Source organism: Tamandua tetradactyla, chromosome 5, assembly GCF_023851605.1.
Source record: "Tamandua tetradactyla isolate mTamTet1 chromosome 5, mTamTet1.pri, whole genome shotgun sequence".
Classification (NCBI taxonomy): domain Eukaryota; kingdom Metazoa; phylum Chordata; class Mammalia; order Pilosa; family Myrmecophagidae; genus Tamandua; species Tamandua tetradactyla.
Window position 1 is genome coordinate 101,766,817 of NC_135331.1, and position 18,315 is coordinate 101,785,131.

At 55.6% G+C, this 18,315-nt stretch overlaps 1 protein-coding gene across 3 annotated transcripts in view; it reads left to right on the forward strand.

Annotated features, from left to right (window-relative positions):
- The window catches only part of TMEM63B (transmembrane protein 63B), a 24,277-nt gene extending 6,084 nt beyond the window's left edge, over nt 1-18,193 (forward strand). For 2 of the 3 annotated variants that reach the window (XM_077161914.1, XM_077161912.1), the window contains exons 2-24: nt 468-650; nt 918-997; nt 1,235-1,273; nt 2,235-2,325; nt 3,699-3,736; nt 4,681-4,823; nt 4,913-4,964; nt 5,396-5,504; nt 6,226-6,296; nt 9,851-9,931; nt 10,374-10,497; nt 11,122-11,255; nt 11,394-11,531; nt 11,680-11,833; nt 12,812-12,918; nt 13,173-13,259; nt 13,513-13,578; nt 14,733-14,895; nt 15,441-15,546; nt 16,481-16,648; nt 16,893-17,008; nt 17,106-17,186; nt 17,462-18,193. In XM_077161914.1, the coding sequence (XP_077018029.1) occupies nt 492-650; nt 918-997; nt 1,235-1,273; nt 2,235-2,325; nt 3,699-3,736; nt 4,681-4,823; nt 4,913-4,964; nt 5,396-5,504; nt 6,226-6,296; nt 9,851-9,931; nt 10,374-10,497; nt 11,122-11,255; nt 11,394-11,531; nt 11,680-11,833; nt 12,812-12,918; nt 13,173-13,259; nt 13,513-13,578; nt 14,733-14,895; nt 15,441-15,546; nt 16,481-16,648; nt 16,893-17,008; nt 17,106-17,186; nt 17,462-17,653 (2,499 nt within the window). In that variant the 5' untranslated portion in view covers nt 468-491 and the 3' untranslated portion in view covers nt 17,654-18,193. The remainder of the gene's footprint in view (nt 1-467; nt 651-917; nt 998-1,234; nt 1,274-2,234; nt 2,326-3,698; nt 3,737-4,680; nt 4,824-4,912; nt 4,965-5,395; nt 5,505-6,225; nt 6,297-9,850; nt 9,932-10,373; nt 10,498-11,121; nt 11,256-11,393; nt 11,532-11,679; nt 11,834-12,811; nt 12,919-13,172; nt 13,260-13,512; nt 13,579-14,732; nt 14,896-15,440; nt 15,547-16,480; nt 16,649-16,892; nt 17,009-17,105; nt 17,187-17,461) is intronic. The other variant, XM_077161913.1, reaches the window with a different exon arrangement.
- The last annotated feature ends 122 nt before the right edge of the window (nt 18,194-18,315 follow it).

An 18,315-nucleotide genomic window follows, 5' to 3' on the forward strand; every position in this document is an offset into this window, starting at 1 on the left:
CCTATCCTCCTCTGGCAAGGAAGCTCCTCCTTTTAGCCTCGGATCCTCAAGACTTGAGACCCTTCCCCATTTTCCCCTAGGCTCAGCTCTGCCCCTTGCCAGAAACAGAGAAAATGAGAGACAGTCCGTGTGTATGTGTGCTGTGTGTGTTTATATGGGATGGCAAGTTAGCGAATCACAGGCAACTTGCAGTTTAGTGGAACCAGTCTTCCTGGTCCAGGCCTGGTCCAGCATCTGGATTGAGTTCCCCAGGCCCAGGGTGGGGTCGCAGCCCCGGAGCCATTAAAGGTAAATCCATGTGACTCAACCGTCCCCTCCCCAAGCCCTTATCTCCAGAGGCCAGAGCTTCCACCCACCAGGCAGCATGGTGATCAGTCCTCATTGCTTTCTCCCCACACCCAACCTGCAGGGGCCATGAAGGGGTGGGGGTGGGGCGAGCCCAGCTGACCACTTCACCCTCTTCCCAGGAGGACCATGCGGCAGTAGCAGCCATGCTGCCCTTCATGCTGGCCACACTGGGCACCACGGCCCTCAACAACAGCAATCCCAAGGACTACTGCTACAGCGCCCGCATCCGCAGCACCGTCCTGCAGGGCCTGCCCTTTGGGGGCGTCCCCACCGTGCTGGCTCTTGACTTCATGTGCTTCCTTGTGAGTGCCCACAAGCCACCCCCTACTTCTGGCACCCACCCCTCTACATATGTGGCCCTAATCACTCTCCCACCTGACCCTGACTCCCCAGGACAAACTGCAGGGGGACTCCCCGTCCATCAGGTGCCAAGCCTCAGCCCAAGCCTGGCATCTGAACATTCCGCCAAGCCAGAGTCGTCCCCTTCTAACACAAGATTCTTGCACCTCTGCCCCTGCCCCACTGGCCAGGCCACCTCTCTGCCTGCCAACCACTCCCTCTTCCCTTAGGCACTGCTGTTCCTATTCTCTGTCCTTCGGAAGGTAGCCTGGGACTATGGACGGCTGGCCTTGGTGACAGATGCAGACAGGTAAGAAGGTGCCAGGACCTTCCCCTATCCCTACATACATGCACACACATTCAGGAATAGGAAGGAGCCAGCTCTCTCTCGTCCCCCCTCTTGTTGGGGGAATGAAGAGGGGTCAGCCCCCAGGCAGTCATGGGGAGCACGCAGGACCCTTCCTTGGGCCTCTGCCCCTTGCCTTTCCCCAGGGACCCCCACTCCCACCCCCGTTCCCTGCTAACCTTGTCTGTTTTCTGTCCCCAGGCTTCGGCGGCAGGAGAGGGACCGAGTGGAGCAGGAATAGTATGTGGGGCATCAGCCCCCTCACCCCCACTAAACCAACTTTCCCTTTTCTTTCTTCTTCTCACGCTTCTCTTCTTCTCCTGCCAAGTTGCTGGTTTCTTTTTGCAGTTTTCTTCTCCGCAGGCTCATGTTTCAGATTAACTCAGGCGGTGTGCTTTGCAAAGCAGGGGCTTCCCAACTTGTCTCTGCCTGGTGCCCCTTCATCCCTGCCTCTGGCTCCCTGCCTGGGAAGAATTTCTCCATCTGCACCCCTGCCTTTCCGGCCCTGGTTGGCTGGAGGAGAGGGGCTCCCTCCCTAGTGGCTGCAGAGACAAGATCGGGCGCCATCTGCTGCTTCCCTTCCCTTAACAGCTGGTTCTTCAAATTCCAGGGTTCCTTGTTCACCCCTTCTGGAGGCTGGGGAGGGGGCTGTCCAAGGAGCCACCAGTCTGGCCCTTTGTGTCATGTTGGTCTCTGTCTATAAGATTGGAGTTGGAGTTGTGGCAGCTGCTAGGATCTGGAAAGAGGGAGGCTAGAAGCCCACCTGGGAGACAGCCCCCAGCACCTTTCTTCCCCAACGCCTTCTGGGTTCTCTTAGTACATTCTTCCCTTCACCTCCCTCTTGTCTTTTGCATAATACTGGCTATGTTTCCCTCCCCCCTGCTGGCTAACTCTGGAACTGCAGGCCCATTTATCATTCTTTCTTCAACCTCCACTGGGGAGAGGATGAATATATATATATTCTCCCTTAAGGTCCAGTTGTCCTGTGTGGGTGATCCCATCAGGCCCCCCGAAGAGAAGAGGCATATTTGAGGGGGGCCGGGTAGAGGGCTGTCATTCCTCCCCGCTTTAGCCTCTGTGCTTTCTGTGCCTCTAGAAGTCTTTGGAGCTCTGGAGTGGGACCCTCCCTCCCTACTTCACCTCCACCCCCAGGGGCTCAGATTCACCAGGTGCTCTGATCTCTCATCTCCTCCACCCCCAGTGTGGCCTCAGCTATGCACGGGGACAGTCATGACCGGTATGAGCGTCTCACCTCTGTTTCCAGTTCCGTCGACTTTGACCAAAGGGACAATGTGAGTGCCCACCCTAAACTCCTTAGTCACCCCTCCTCCTCCTCTGGGGCACGTGGGCTCAGCAGCCTCCAGCTTCCTGCGATACAGAGTTAGGGATGCTGGTGCAGCCTTCTCAACCAGTTGAGTGAGTTGTCTGAGAGCCCAGGATCATGTGTCCTCTCTCTCACAGCCTCCAAACTCGCAGGACCCAGACATCTGTGAATTCCAAGCTGTGCTCCCACAATGGAGTTCTGTGCCCACCTCTGCCGACTGATCCTAAGGACTCCTCTTTCCTTAGACATGATTTTAAAGATAATAATGAGCTTTCAAGGTCTGCCATGCAAAACATACGGAATCCATTGTGCTACCCAGAGCTGGCAAACCGGTGGCCCAGCCGGCTGACCTGTTTGTGGGTTGGAGCTGAGTGGCAGCAGCCCCTTTAGACATGGCATATACGTGGTAGTTCACAGCAGTCCCCGCCACGCTCTTTCACATCAGGCTCAATGCACTGGTGTTACCTGCTTGGCTCCCCATCCTGTGAGGGTGGGTCCCCGGTCAGAACTCTAATCCTTATTCCCTGGGGTGACTTAGACCAGGAGCCCCCAAGGGCCTCAACTCCTGTAGCAGCCCCAGCAGAAAAAGGCTGTCAGCTTTCTGAATTGGACCCCCACAGGTAAGTGGCAAAGCAAGGGGCTCATCCCTGCCAGCCAGAGATATGGCATGGTCCCGTCTCAGGTGATGTTGGCAACAGATTGTAGGGTCCTGTATCTCGACTGAAGGGCCCTTTTCTCCCCCACCCTGTGCTAAGCCTGCACCTTCTCCAGGTCATAGATTGCGGGAGCATTCTCTCTGTGGGGCCCACTCCCCCATACCCCCACTTGGCTGCTGCTTCCTGTCTGAAGGCAGGCCGCCAGGCCTTGAGGAGTCCCCAGTTACAGCCCCTCCCCGTTAAAGTAGAACTGAGATGGCGGGAACTTGCGGAGTGTGGCCCACCCCTCTTTGTTTTTGGCAGCTATGGTACAAACTACTTTTCTTGCTAGCTGGAGGTCTGGGGGCCCCCACTATCCTTCTTAGAACCCCAAGCCCCACCTCGACCCACGCAACTTCCTTCTGGTCATGCTCTCCACTGGGTGGCTCTGGGCCTGAGGGCCACAGAAACCCGGATTCGGCGTGGGCCCTCATCTTCTCTGAGCTCTGGACCTTCCCTCTCCCACTGCCCCCCCCCCATCAGGAATAAGCTAATTCTTGGGGTGTTTTTGTTTGGGGTTTTGGTTTTTGGAAGGGGAGGGGAGCTGTGCCAATATGAGCCATAGCCTGGAAGTAATGAGAATGGGGTGAGGGAGAGGGAAATTCGGGCTGGAGGGATTCCAGCTGATAGCCCTCTGTCCCCCCAGGGTTTCTGTTCCTGGCTGACAGCCATCTTCAGGATAAAGTAAGTGAACACTCATCAAGCTCTAAAGAAAGAAAGAAACAGAGAGAAACTTCTGAACCTGTCATCTCCCTACAAAATCTAGAGGCCAGCAGCTTTGAAGGCCTTAGTGTCTCTAGCCAGCCCAGCACCCTCATCCCTACTCCAGGAGGCCAGACCCTGGGGGCCGCAACCTCTGCTGTCCCCTGAACGCTCACTGTACCCCACAGTCTCCTCCGTGACCCCCTGCCTGGGGACCAGCCTTGCCCTCATCTCTCCATGCCCCCACCCCCTCGAGCACAAGGCCTGGAGTGTCCCACCTCAGAGCGTCCATGCAGCCAGCGGGTAGGGGCAGCAGCCAGGCTGGAAGCAGCCAGCCGGCAGGAGGCAGGAGCCAGTATCCAGCAGGCAGAACTCAGGAGATCGAGCCAGAGTCCAGCAGGCAGGCAGTGAGCGCTGAGAGAGGCAGGAGGCACGGAAGGTCAGCACCGCCGCCCCAGCACCCCCAGGGCCCCTCCCCAAGTATATCATGCTCTTATAGGCAAGCTCACCAGGCACCCAGGAGGTGCTGCTGCTTCCCTGAACCTTCGCGTCCTCCCTCCCCACTCATCATCTGTCCTTCTTACCTCTCTTACCCCCTTTCCAAATTTTCTTCTCCCTTCCTTTCTCTTTCCATCCCTCCTTTTTCTTTCTCCCCTCCTCCCTCTCCAATGTTTCTTCTTTCCTCTTCTCTCACTTCTTTTTCTTCTTCTTTCTTATCCCTCCTCTTTCCATTCTTCCATCTTTTCCTCTGTCCTCCCACTCCCTCCCCCTGCAAAAAATAGGGGACCAAGAGATTTCAACCCCATCCTGCTGTCAGATGGGCAGGGGCTGGGTGGGGGTGGGTACAGGCAGGCAGGCTGTGGCCTCTCCCTTGCCCTGGCCCTACCGTAACTCCCCATCCACCCGCACCCACCCCTGGCCTGCAGGGACGATGAAATCCGGGACAAATGTGGGGGCGACGCGGTGCACTACCTGTCCTTCCAACGGCACATCATTGGGCTGCTGGTTGTCGTGGGCGTCCTCTCCGTCGGCATCGTGCTGCCCGTCAACTTCTCAGGGGACCTGCTGGGTCAGTGAGGCCAGGACAGGTGTGGGGGGAGGGGCACCTGCGGATATGCCCTGACCCAGCGTCACCCTCCGCCTCTCCCCACCCCACAGAGAACAACGCCTACAGCTTTGGAAGAACCACCATTGCCAACTTGAAATCAGGGTAAGGTTGGGACGCTGGTCAGGCTGGGGAGGGTGGGGGACTGTTGAGGGTAAGGCAGCTGAGGCTGCGGAGTTGGCTGGGGCTCCCCGAGGGTCTGGGTCAGAGGCCAGAGAAGATCCCTACCGAGGATCTCCAGGGCTGGCCATGGGAAGAGGGGTGCGGCCTTGGGCCAGGGAAGGCTGGCTGGGGGCAGTGCAGCTGGTGGGTAGGACATAGAGAGATGACCTCTCGGAGTCATTTCTGTTGGAATGAAGCAATCTGGGAGTGTGGGAGAAGGGGGAGTGGGGCCTGCCCTGTGAAGGGGTCAGCACTAAGAGACTGGTGGCAGTAGAGGGCCCCAGCATGGAGAATTCAACAGTGGGAAATCAAGGCATCCACATGTGTTCCCAGCCCCAAGGGACTCCCAGATACCTCCCTCTCATATCCCCCAGGAACAACCTGCTATGGCTGCACACCTCCTTCGCCTTCCTGTACCTGCTGCTCACTGTCTACAGCATGCGTAGACATACCTCCAAGATGCGCTACAAGGAGGATGACCTGGTGAGTAGAGCAGGGTCCGGGTCCCCCAGCCCCAGGTTCCTCCCTTCCCTCCACACTCTCTGGCCTCAGCCCTAAAGAGCGTCAGCTACAGAGTTGGGCCAGCTGGGTTTGAATCCCGGCTCAGCAGCTCAACTGGGGGACCTTGGGCAACTTGCATCATCTCCCCAAGCCTAAGTTTTCCATGGTAAAGTGGGATGATGACAGTGCCTCGTTCGAGATTATTGGGAAGGTGAACGAAGCAATGCGTAGAGAATACCCTGTGCTGTGCCTGGCACCCAGGAAATAGTAGCTGTGCTTGATACTGATTGTGATTATTCCCTCCCCTTCTGTGTTCGTTCACAAACCAGCACTGGATGCCTACTCCATGCCTGCCTCGTGCTGGGTCTCGCAGACACACAGGAGCAGAGCTAGGCACGGCCCCTCTCCAGGAGCTTGTGGGCTCAGGATCTGAGCCTACCCCCTCCCATCCTCCTCTATAACCCTTCAGAGAGCAAGGGGCCAGGTGGCTCTTTCTTTAGACTTGCTGCCTGATTTCTATTAGAAACACTCCCCCTGCTTTCCCTGGAGCCTGGCTTATCCCTAAGCCTCTTCCCACCCATCTCTGCTCCTCTCTGTTCATCCCAGTCCCCTACCATCCCACCCCTTCAAAACAAAGCCCCTCCTGCATCCTCTGAGTCCTCAGGGGTTGAGCCTCAGGAAGGAAAACCACTCCCCTCTCTAGGTCAAGCGGACTCTCTTCATTAACGGCATCTCCAAATACGCAGAGTCAGAAAAGATCAAGAAGCACTTTGAGTGAGTAAGCCGCTCCTGCCCTGACCCTGGACCCCACAGACCTTTCCTTGCTTTTCAGCTCACACTCCTTCAACCCGGAGGTGCAGGGCTGCAGTGGGGTGGATGGAAGTTAGACTGAAAAAGAGCTCCCTGGCTCCAGAGTGGTCTAGCACTCAGGCCCCTTTAAGAACAGGAGAAATATGAGAAGTCCTTTATGCGTGAACTCCCACCGACTTCTCCTTCCCCCAAGCCTGGACTGAGTCCTGGGTTATTGACTGAGGGTCACTGGACCCTGAGAGGTGTATGGCTTCCTTAATGCTGTGTGTGACATTCTGGGGTTCACATGAAAGTGTGGCAGGGAGAAGACAGTGGCTTTTAGCAGATTCCCAAGGAGGCCAGGAAACTTGGGCTGATTGTTCTCTGAAGCTTTATTCAGCTCTGAAATTCTGTCATGGGATGGAAGGGGAATATAACCCCCAGGATTGCCAGGTGGCCTGAAACTGTGACGAAAGGGGAAGAGGTTCCTTGACTCACCTGGTCACCCGATGCCAGGGCTGCACCTTGGGGCAGAGTTCAAGTGAAGTCAGTGCAAAAAGACCACCTGTGGGGATGTTTAGGGGCAGTCTGTGTACAGGATAAGGGATCCCATCACACATTCATCTGTTCCACTCAGTAAGCTTTCTCAAGTGCTGATAGGCCTAAGTCATAAAAATGAATAAAAAAACAATGAACTTTCAAGGGGCCCATGTGTGGTGGTCAGCTTTAGGAGCCAGGCCAGGGTTCGATGAGTATTGGTGTGAGGTCAGTGGTCATGGTAAGGGACACTGTCATTCTGGATCAAGGCTCTGTCTGAGGTCAGCAGCAGCTTCAGCTGGCTTGGATTAGGACAGCACGTGGTCCAGTCGGAGGTAGTGTTTGGGCTAGATTGGGAGTCAGTGTCTGGTCAGGGTCAGAGTCTGGACCTCTTGTGTTATAGGATTAAGGATTGTTAGTGAGCAGCATTGGTGGATGAATAGTCATCATTCAGCTTGCATTTGCAGGTCACCTTCTATGAGCCAGCCATAAATAAATTAGACATAAACCCTGTCCAAACAGTATACAAAACAGCAATCAAAATTAGGTCATCCCTACTCATTGTGAGAAAACTATTTGGGGTCTTATTTGGTGTTCAAGCTGTAATCAGCCTTGGGAGCAGTCTGGGTCAGGATTAAAATCAGTGTGTGCTCAGAATTAGGTGACATTCATTAGTCAATTAATAACAAATATCTCTGAGCACCTGCTACGTGCCCATATGGAGGAGGTGCTGGGGATATGACAGTAAACAGGAAAAGCCACTACCCTTATTTTGCTTCCATTCAAGTGGGAGGAGGCAGACAATAAACAAGTGAACTAGTAACAGATACTATGACAATTAGGGGTCAGTGCTAAGAAGAAAATCAAAGCAGGATAAGGGAACAGAGTGAGAGGAGTCAGGAAAGGTTGCTGTTTCAGAGGGGTTGGGCAGAGCGATGTTCAGGGTCAATGAGGGAGCAGATCCCGTGAGATGATCATTCACTCACTTAGCACAGTTTCATTGTACAGGTACTTTGTGCTCCATACCAGGGAGACTAAGGACAGCCAGACTTGGCTGGCACCTTTGGGGAGCTCAAGCTCCGAGTTGTCTGTTTCAGGAGTTGGTCTGTGGTCCGCCTATAGGCAGGGATGGGGGAGAATCTGGGGTCATAATTGGAGTTTGGGGGCCTCATGGATGAGCTTTATGGAATAGCCACTTGTGCAGCACAGGTTTGTTAAGCATTTACTCTGTGTGTTGCTGGGCAGGCCTGGGAGCACAGTGGTGGGCCAGAGGCAGCCGTTGTGTTCATGCTGCCCCAGGGCTGTCTGTATCGTGCAGGGCCTGTGGTCCAGGGCTAGGGGCGGCCTGGCTTAGAGGACTTTCTCAGCAGGATTCGGGGACATGCCATGTTCAAGGTCCAGAGGCCTGTATAGTTTGGATTCGGAGATTAGGGATTAGTCTGGTGAGAATGAGGATTCAGATTGTCCCAGGGGCCTAAAGCTCTTCCAAGAAGGGAACCTAAAATGGTTCAAGCAACAACAGTGTCAAAGGAAAGGTTTGTAACCAACTCGGAAGTCTGTTTTGGAAGGACCCCATTCCACATTTAAGTTTCTAAATTCTCTTGGGTTTGTGAGGCACCTCATGTTATTTTAAGGCCATGTCGCATGCTCTCATGCTTTTATAACATTAAAAAAGAAAGAAAGAAAGATGAGGCTCCTTCTAGATTAGGAATTAGGATTAAAGAACAGTATGATGAGAATTTGAAAGTAACTGCCCCTTCACTCAGTCAGAAGGCATCCTTCCAACCCCGCCAGGTATCAGATGCTGGTGATTTGGGGACAGGCTGTATCTGACCAGGTCAAGCATGAGTCAAGCTTAAATCAAGGTTGGAGTCAACCTCAGACAAGGTAGGGGTCAGTTTAGAGCCAGGATTATTAGTGCTCACTCTGTGGACTGGGCTGTGGGGTAGTAAGTGGACATCGCCTGCGGTCAGTCCATTGTCACAGCTAAGTGTCGGACTGTGACTCGGTCTACCAGGAACAGGATTAAGGGGCCAGCCTATGACTAGAAACAGCTCCTCGACTTCAAGTTCACCACCCCAGACAAGAATCAAACCATAGCCTCGGCTCCACCAGTCCCTCGCTGGTGTGCATTCACATGCGCGGCTTCATCCATCACGTGTGTCCTCCCGGTCCCCCCACACACCTGCGCACACTCCCCGTCCCCTCAGTCCACATGGGAAAGAATATCAGAGTTATCTTCTTGGGAAACTCTCTTCTTTTTTTTTGCAGACTTAGTATCTTATTTAAGCAGCCAAGTTTTAAATAAAGACTTAAGTTTTCCTTAATGCCCCAAATCTCTGTGACATTAAAAAGGCAAACAATACACAATGAATTTTTATTTATAGATGTTACATATGGTAATGTTTCCTGAGTCACCTCTTGTCTTTAGGAAAGCCTTTACTACTGCTAAAAAACCCCTGAATACCTATGGTATTTAGTGTAAGTCTTCATTGTAACAAACTCTCAAGTGTCGTTTGGGTCAGAGTAATTTGAAATGCTTATTGGTTGGATTGAAGATACTATGGCCCCAATTTAAACCTACTAAATCAGAATCTCTAGGGATGAGGCTCAAGAAACTTAAAAATAATTCAGAAACAACCAGGTTGGGGACTTACTCTGGCCCCTAATTTTCAATTCATCCTTTTCTTCACTCTTCACATTCAATTCATGAGTTACTTCTTCTCTGCTTTCCCCTTAGTGAAAAGGAGCCTGGACTATCCTTGTTCTTTCCAGGACCACTTTATTAAACCAGCTTTCCCATGTACTCTTTGGGCCTTTTTTGAGCTTCTTTACACACAGAAGCAAAAGCAGTGGGGGGACTCTCATTTTTGTAGATGAGCCCCAAAAAAGAGGGAGCTCTAGTTAGGGATCATGTATTGGAGGTTACAGGTTGTGGGTGAAAGGGGCCAGTGGGTGGGGGGTCCCTGCAGAAGATGATGGCTGTGATGGCTGTGTTTCAGGGAGGCCTACCCCAACTGCACGGTTCTCGAAGCCCGCCCGTGTTACAACGTGGCTCGCCTTATGTTCCTTGATGCGGAGAGGTAAGGGGTTGGTGGGCAGGGCAGGGTTGCACACGAGGGGCCCCTGCCTACTGGTTGTCACTCAGAAAGCTGACTCTCCTTCCAGCTGTTTCCCAGGACATTAGGTGTTTAATCTAATCCCAGGACAGCCTTTAATTCAGCTCTGGAAAGACCAAGGCCTGGGGCCTAGAGTTTGTTGCAAGAGGAGAAAGGGGCCCATGCACCCTACCCCATCTGACAACATATCCTTCTTCAGTTACAGTATAGAAATTTAAGCCAGACTCAAGGAGGTCAGGAGTCTGGGACATTTGGGCATACCCTAGGACGGGACATATCTGAACCATGCGTGCTAAACAAATCCAAGAGCAGGATAACCTCTTTTCTTGGGGAATAAACCAGATGACCCTTAGGCTGGGCTCCCTACCCAGCTGAATAGTGGGTGACTGGACCCCGGGTCCTGCAGGAAGAAGGCCGAGAGGGGAAAGCTCTACTTTACAAACCTGCAGAGCAAGGAGAATGTCCCCACCATGATCAACCCCAAGCCCTGCGGCCACCTCTGCTGCTGCGTGGTGCGAGGCTGTGAGCAGGTATGGTCTGCGCTGGGCACTGCAGCCTGGCCTGGACTTGGAGATCTCAGGGGCCTCATATCCCTGGATGGGTCTGGGAAGAACTGGTCAAGTCCTGGGGAAATGGGTCACAGCACAGAGATGAATGCACCCCAAGCGGAGCCCTGTCCCACAACCCCAGGACAAATACACACAAACAGGCCTCACACAGAAATACCCAAAGGTAAATAGACTCTCAGAGGAGGCAAGGCTGGGCTATACCAGGGGTTGTGACCTGTCCCTCAGCAGGTCCCCACTTGCCCCTGGAGCCGTTGGAGCCCCAGTTCCCACTGTTAGGTTTGTTCCCTGTCTGCACAGTGACCGAGTTTTCAAACCCCAACTTAGAGGTCAGCCAAGGAGACAACATTGTGCTGTACTTGCTTACTCTATGGTCTCAGACTTTGTGCCTCAGTTTTTTCATACATACATAATGGGGCTAACTGTACCCTATTTGTATCATACAGGATGAAGTGAGTCAATACATATAAATGAGCTGAGAGCAGTACCTGGCACATGGGAAGTGCTGGATACTGGGTGTTGGCCTAGGTGCCGCGGGTATGAGCCCAGCTCTCTGACCAGACCCCTGCCCCACACCCACTCCGGCAGGTGGAAGCCATTGAATACTACACGAAGCTGGAGCAGAAGCTGAAGGAGGACTACAAGCGGGAGAAGGAGAAGGTGAACGAGAAGCCTCTTGGCATGGCCTTTGTCACCTTCCACAATGAGACCATCACCGCCATGTGAGCCCCCGCCCTGCCTGCCCACCCCAGCCCTTGCCCCTGAGCAGCCAGCTGGGCTCCCAGGTCCCAGCACTCACCACCAGCAGTCAGCAGTGGGGACCCCAGCTGATGCCGCGGTAACCAGTGCCATCCCCCCAGCATCCTGAAGGACTTCAATGTGTGTAAGTGCCAGGGCTGTGCCTGCCGCGGGGAGCCCCGCTCCTCCTCCTGCAGTGAGTCCCTACACATCTCCAACTGGACCGTGTCCTACGCCCCCGACCCCCAGAACATCTACTGGTAAGCCAGTGGGGGGAGCAGGGCCAGGCTGGGTGGGGCCTGGGATGGGTGCCAGCGGGCGAGGAAATGGGGGTAGGGGGAGGCCCTAGATGTCAATGGGAATCACCAGGCCTTCGTTCCGGGGGTGACCCCCTCCCTGCCTTCCCAGGGAGCATCTCTCCATCCGCGGCTTTATCTGGTGGCTGCGCTGCCTGGTCATCAACGTCGTCCTCTTCATTCTCCTCTTCTTCCTCACCACTCCGGCCATCATCATCACCACCATGGACAAGTTCAACGTCACCAAGCCTGTGGAGTACCTCAATGTGAGATGCATATTCATGCCCCTTCCCTCCACACCATGTCACAGCACCCAGATGCCAGGCCCCAAATCCCTCCACCAGGGGAAAAGCCCAGTGCTCTCCTGCCCAGCCCACCTCCTGCTCTGCTTGTCCCAGCCCCAGCTCCACCCAGGACCTCCCACAGGACAGAGGGCAGCAAACCCCTCTGTCAACTTCCCTGGGACTCCCTGCTGCCTTCTCCCTAGAAGAGGCCACCCTTGGGGGTTGCACACACCTGGAGAGACACCCAAGGAAGAAAAAAATCCTGGATCCAGTATTAACTGGCCAGGTGGCCTCGGATAAGTTCCTTCCTTTCATCCCTCAACTTCTTCAACTGAAAAATGGGAAGTTAGACTAGATAAATCATGGCTTTCAAACTAAGATTTTGATTCCTTTTAATAAAGGGATTGATTGGGAATTTGATATGGAAAAGCAGGCTGTTAAGCCGATAGTAGGATGGGAGCTACTTCTTCCTGGCTCCCCTCACCCCTCCTGCCATGCAAGAACCTCAGAGTTCCAAAAAACACAGTTTGAAAACCACTGGGTAATAATAGCATAATAAGTCCCAGACTGCTTTGGTCCAAATCCCCAACCTACTTTTTATAAGCTGGGTACGCTTTTGCATCACTTTTTGCCTCTGTCTACTCATCTGTAAAATGGGTTAATATCATTATTGCAAAATATATATATATATATCATTGTTGCAAGGATTGATACATGGAAAGTATCAGTGGCACAGAGTAGGTATTCAGTAAATACTCATATTATCATTATTCACCCTGGAGTCCTGCATATAACCCTGGCCTCCACCCTCACTCCTGGACTCTCAGATGCTCTAGATCTCTGACATGGCACCCTGAAAGCCAGGGTGCCCAGGGCTCCATGGGGGAGGGGCAGGGAAGAAAGCAGCCTGGGCACTCTAGAATGCCCCATCTTGACATGTACCCCTGTGGCCCTCTGCAGAACCCCATCATTACCCAGTTCTTCCCCACCCTGCTGCTGTGGTGCTTCTCAGCCCTGCTCCCCACCATCGTCTACTACTCTGCCTTCTTTGAAGCCCACTGGACACGGTGAGACAGCGCCACTCATACTATGCCTTGCTATGGCCTCTCCTAGGTGTACACCTGTCCCCATTGGGCAGCTCTTGGCCCCTTTAGGGTCCTTGCTCTGCACAGTCCCAGAGCTGGCAGGGAAGAGGTGGTATCCAGCATCCTCACTGTGGAAAGCCCACCCTTCCCAGGGGAACCTCCTTGGACACTGTACTGGTTGGGGGAGCAGGCAGGCTGGGCCAGGCCGACCTGACCTCTGCTTCCACACCCTGCAGCTCCGGGGAGAACAGGACCACAATGCACAAGTGCTACACCTTCCTCATCTTTATGGTACTGCTCCTGCCCTCACTGGGACTGAGCAGGTACATTCTGGAGAATGCAATGGGACCCAGGATGGGGGGTCTGCAGAATGGAAAGGGGGAAAGAGTATAGGCTCCCCTCTACCCCAATGGAACAAGGGACACAAGATGGGAAGCTTTCATCTCCCCAGGCCACCTGAGCCTCCTGCCCCTTGTCTGGGGTTTCCCCAGAGGCTTAAGGGTAGAACTTCCCCTTCCCTGGTGTCCTGGGCCATTCCAGCCCTCCCCATCTCACCTCTTCTCTCCTCTCCTCCAGCCTGGACCTCTTCTTCCGCTGGCTCTTTGACAAGAAATTCTTGGCTGAGGCAGCTATTCGGTTTGAGTGAGTGACTGGGGCCCCCAGGGAAAGGAACCAAATGGCCGGGGTGGACAGGCCTGGGAGGCACTGCCAGACCCCAAGGGGGCCTGCAGCAAAGCTTCCAACCTCCAGTGTGGGGAGTAGCAGCCAGGGCGGGGCAGGGTCAACCTAAAGGAAGCCACATACTGTGTCTTGGGTGTATACTGAAGAGCGTCCCGGCAGGGTGGCACACTCCCTGGAAACATCTTTGGATTCTTAGGTTACCATCAAGGTATATTTGGGGCTTCAGAGCCCACACTTGGGCTGTTTCTATGAGGGTCTCTGGGGCTCATATTCTGGGACTAACTACAGGGGTCTCTAGTGTTCCACTTGAGAGGCTTGTGGAAATATTTGTCGTGGGATCTCACCTCATTTTTTGGAAATAACTTGAGCATGTCATTGAAGGTCTCTAGAGCCCAAACTTGAATATCTTAGACTCACATTCTGGGGGTATCTGTGGGGGCACTGGCACGCATACTTTCACGTTTTGAGGGTACAAGTTCTTGGAACATCTCTGAAGTCCTGGGCTCTTAGTCGGGGTAAGCCTGGAGTTCTTCATGGGGCACCTGCTCTAGGACCCCTGGGAGGGTATTTTGGGGGAAAGATACCATAGCTGAATTTGTGGGTGCAAGATCCAGGCTGTCTGAGGTAACCTTGGGCTCCCCTCTGAAGACGTCTGGGAGGGTCTCTGAAGCTTGTGTTCTGGAGGTCCTGAGGCTCACATTCCCGGGGCGGCTCTGCCGAGTCTGGAGGAGAGCCTTCCGGGTGTTCCTGGGACTCACTCTCCCGGGGGAGGGGGATGTCTTTGGGGTCTACCTGGGGGCTGTCTGTAGAGCTCTCAGGCAGTCACCCCTGAGCACACCGGTGCCTGAGAGGACTCGGCACTCTTGCCATAGGTCCTTACGGGGCACAGATCCTAGGGGTGCCCCTGGGCTCACACTCTCAGGTCATGAAGGGTCTCTGTGGCTTACTCTGGAGGTGTCGGCTCCCACCGTGGCGTCTGTCTCTGAGGGGCTGGGGCGCAGGCGCCTGAGGGGCTCCGCGCGGAAGGTGAGGGCACGGTGCACCTCAGGCTGGCCATGGCAGACGGCCGCCGGAGCACGCCAGGGGTGCAGTGCTGGAGCACCCGGTGCCCGCAGGTGTGTGTTCCTGCCCGACAACGGCGCCTTCTTCGTGAACTACGTCATCGCCTCGGCCTTTATCGGCAATGCCATGGACCTGCTGCGCATCCCGGGGCTGCTCATGTACATGATCCGGCTCTGCCTGGCGCGCTCAGCCGCCGAGCGGCGCAACGTGAAGCGGGTACGGCCGCCGGGGCCGCCGCGGCCCGCACAGCGCCCCCTGGTGGGCCCAACCCGAGACAGCGGCAGGCAGGAAGCCGGGAGCCCAGTGGCCTGGGCCACCCCCTTCGTCTGGGGCCTCTGTTCTCCCATATGTATAGTGATGGGTCAGCGTAGATAAGCTTGAAGGTCCCTGCAGCTCTAACAGTTCTGTGATGGATGATGGGGGAGGTCTGGGTTCCTAGGAACTCTGCCCTGACGCCACAGGGGGCCTCCGCACATCCCACTCCCAGGTCCACCCAATTCAACCCCCCCACCCCACACCTGCCAACCCCTGGTCTCTTGAAGGCCTCTCTACACCCCCTCCCCTCCAGCCCTACAGTTCAGCCACAGCCCCTCTCCCCATCTGCTTTGCCCAGCCCTATCCTATACATTAGGCTCTTTTCCCCCACGGCTTCCTTCCTGGTCCCAGAGTCCCCGGCCCTCTGCCCCCTCCCGCCTGCCCTGGCCCCCTTGCAGGCTTCCCCTCCCCTCCCTGAGCCACCCTCCTGCCCATCTCCCCCCCAGCATCAGGCCTACGAGTTCCAGTTTGGCGCAGCCTACGCCTGGATGATGTGCGTCTTCACGGTGGTCATGACCTACAGTATCACCTGCCCCATCATCGTGCCCTTCGGTAGGCGCCGCCGCGCCGGGACCTGGGCCCTGCTCGGGGGGACCCGGGGCCTCACCCGCTCCACGCTAGCAAGGCAGGCCACCCCGAGTGGACAGGGCCCCGGCTGGGAGACTGGCCCCTCGGCCTCCCGCCTGGTCCCTGGCTCAGTCTGGGACCCGGCCAGGGGGGAGAAGGAGCAGGAGGGCCATGGCCACCCAGGCAGGGTCGCCGGCATGGCCGTTCCCCCCCCACCCAAGGCCGCCACACAGCTGAATATACTTAGACACATTCACGTACCCGCCGACTCATAGCACTCACACACCTACGTGGGCATTATGGGCACATTTGTATACCACCCCATTAACTCAGAAAAGACCTCTAGATTCCAGAGTAGGGAAGGGTCCTTGCCCCCCATAGAGATTCCCTGCTATAGCTGAACTGTGTGACATTGGCAAGTCTCTCCCTTGCTGAAGAAGTTGGCAAAATTTATCTTTACTGCCTCCACGGAAGCCTCTCCTTTCCCCCTGATGACATTCTAACCCCTTGATGACCCTCCGTAGTTACTGAAATCGCAAAACTCCCAAACTAACCTCCCTATCCTTGTCCTAAAATTCTCATTCCCTCAGCCTCCAGGGAAATAGGACTTGTCATGTAGTTTATATTCATCTGTTTAGGCACAAGGTTAGGGAAAGAAAGGATATGGGTTTCAAGAGGATGCTTGTTAATTCAAATGAATGAATGTCTAATAGTGGAATATCTAATGAGGGGCTGCAGAAAGAAGCTGAAGTTCTGTGATGGTGCAGGGGCATGGGGTGCTGTCCTTGCCTTGGGGTTGGGGTAGGAGGAGGGAGGCCGACCCTTCAGCGATCTCCGAAGGATCAGGTCATCCTGTGGATGGACACTGAGGTCCAGCGGTGCTGGTGCCGAAGTCAGGGCCCATATGGCTGTCCCCCAGGGCTCATGTACATGCTGCTGAAGCACCTGGTAGACAGGTACAATCTCTACTACGCCTATCTGCCGGCCAAACTGGACAAGAAGATCCATTCGGGGGCTGTGAACCAGGTGGTGGCTGCACCCATCCTCTGCCTCTTCTGGCTGCTCTTCTTCTCCACCATGCGCACGGGTGAGAGCCGCCCACCCTCGGGGAGCGGGGGCCTGGGGAGCGCGGCCGGCCAGAGTCAGGGCAGAGCAGGCGGCGGGAGGCCCTGCCGTGGCCGGGGGGCTTGGGGAGGTCAGGGTGGGGCTGTGGCACATCGTAGGTGCTGGGAGTGTGGGGACTCCATTGCAAAGGTAACAAGAGCTGGGACAGTGGGGCCCGCAGGGGGCCGGGGACCGAGGTGGCAGCCCCGTTCTTTCCCCCCAACCAGGGTTCCTCGCCCCCACATCCATGTTCACATTCGTGGTCCTGGTCATCACCATTGTCATCTGTCTCTGCCACGTCTGCTTCGGACACTTCAAATACCTCAGTGCCCACAACTACAAGGTGGGGGGGGCGGGGAGCCGCGGGGGAGGCTGTGGGGGTGCCCCCACCTCCTGCCCCATCTTACCCCCACTCCACGACTCGCCCTGGGCCCGGCAAGATTGAGCACACGGAGACAGACACCGTGGACACCAGAAGCAATGGACGGCCCCCCACCGCTGCTGCTGTCCCCAAATCTGCGGTGAGTGCCCCGCTGTCTGGTCCACAGGGGCGGGGTGGGGAAGAAGCCTTGGATTGAAACTCAGGGACTACAAAGCTGGGTGTCCCATTAGTTCACTCCAGACCCCACAGGAGGTGGGAAGAGACCTGCGCCCCCCTCCCTGAGAGGTGTGCACTGCCCCTTCCCCGGGGCCCCGCTGGCTCTGCTGTCTTCCCACACCCCCGGGTCTCCCAGCCGGCCTGTCACCCCCCGAGGGGCTGCTGCCTGCCCTCACCCTCCCCCCTCCTCTCCTTCAGAAATACATCGCTCAGGTGCTGCAGGACTCAGAGGTGGACGGGGATGGGGACGGGGGTCCCGGAAGCTCGGGGGACGAGCCCCCATCGTCCTCATCCCAGGATGAGGAGCTGCTGATGCCGCCTGATGGCCTCACGGACACAGACTTCCAGTCTTGCGAGGACAGCCTCATAGAGAATGAGATTCACCAGTAAGGGGAGGGGGGGCCCTGGAGGCCACGCCCTGTCCCCCACCCCCACCCTCCCACAGACACTAAAACGCTAATAATTTATTAGATCTAAGTCCCCTTCCTCCCCCACCCCCTGCTTTCATTAAGGTATTTAACTTAGGGACTCCGCCACTCTCCCCCACCATGGAGGGAGGGATGGAGCCCCCCAACCTCAGTGAGGAGAGCCCCGAGCCGGCCCCGGGGCAAAGAGGGGTATGGAGGGGATTCCTCCTGATCAGTGCCCCCCCCCAGGCGAGTAACGTGGCCAGGAAAGGGTTAGTGAGAGCCAAGAGGGGTGCCTGGTGACAGAACTGGAGACCTGGAATGGCAGGCAGATCAAGTAGCCATCCCCCAGTTCCTCCCTCCCCGCCCCCCATTCCCCCTGGGATCTGGCACTCCAGGGAAGCGGAGCCTCCTACCCCTATGGTTGCATGGGGTGGGGGGGGGGGGTCCTGAGGGGGAGGAAGAGTCAGGCCCCAAGCCCGAGGGGGTGACCTGGGGGTGGGGGTGGGCATGGCTGACACTGGAAAATGGGTTTTTGCACTGTTTTTTGTTTTTTGTTTTTTTGTTTTTCCTTTAAAATAAAAAATGAAAAGTAAAGCTCTGAGCTCTGGTGCTGATGTGTGCTGCCCTGGACTAGGGGACTGA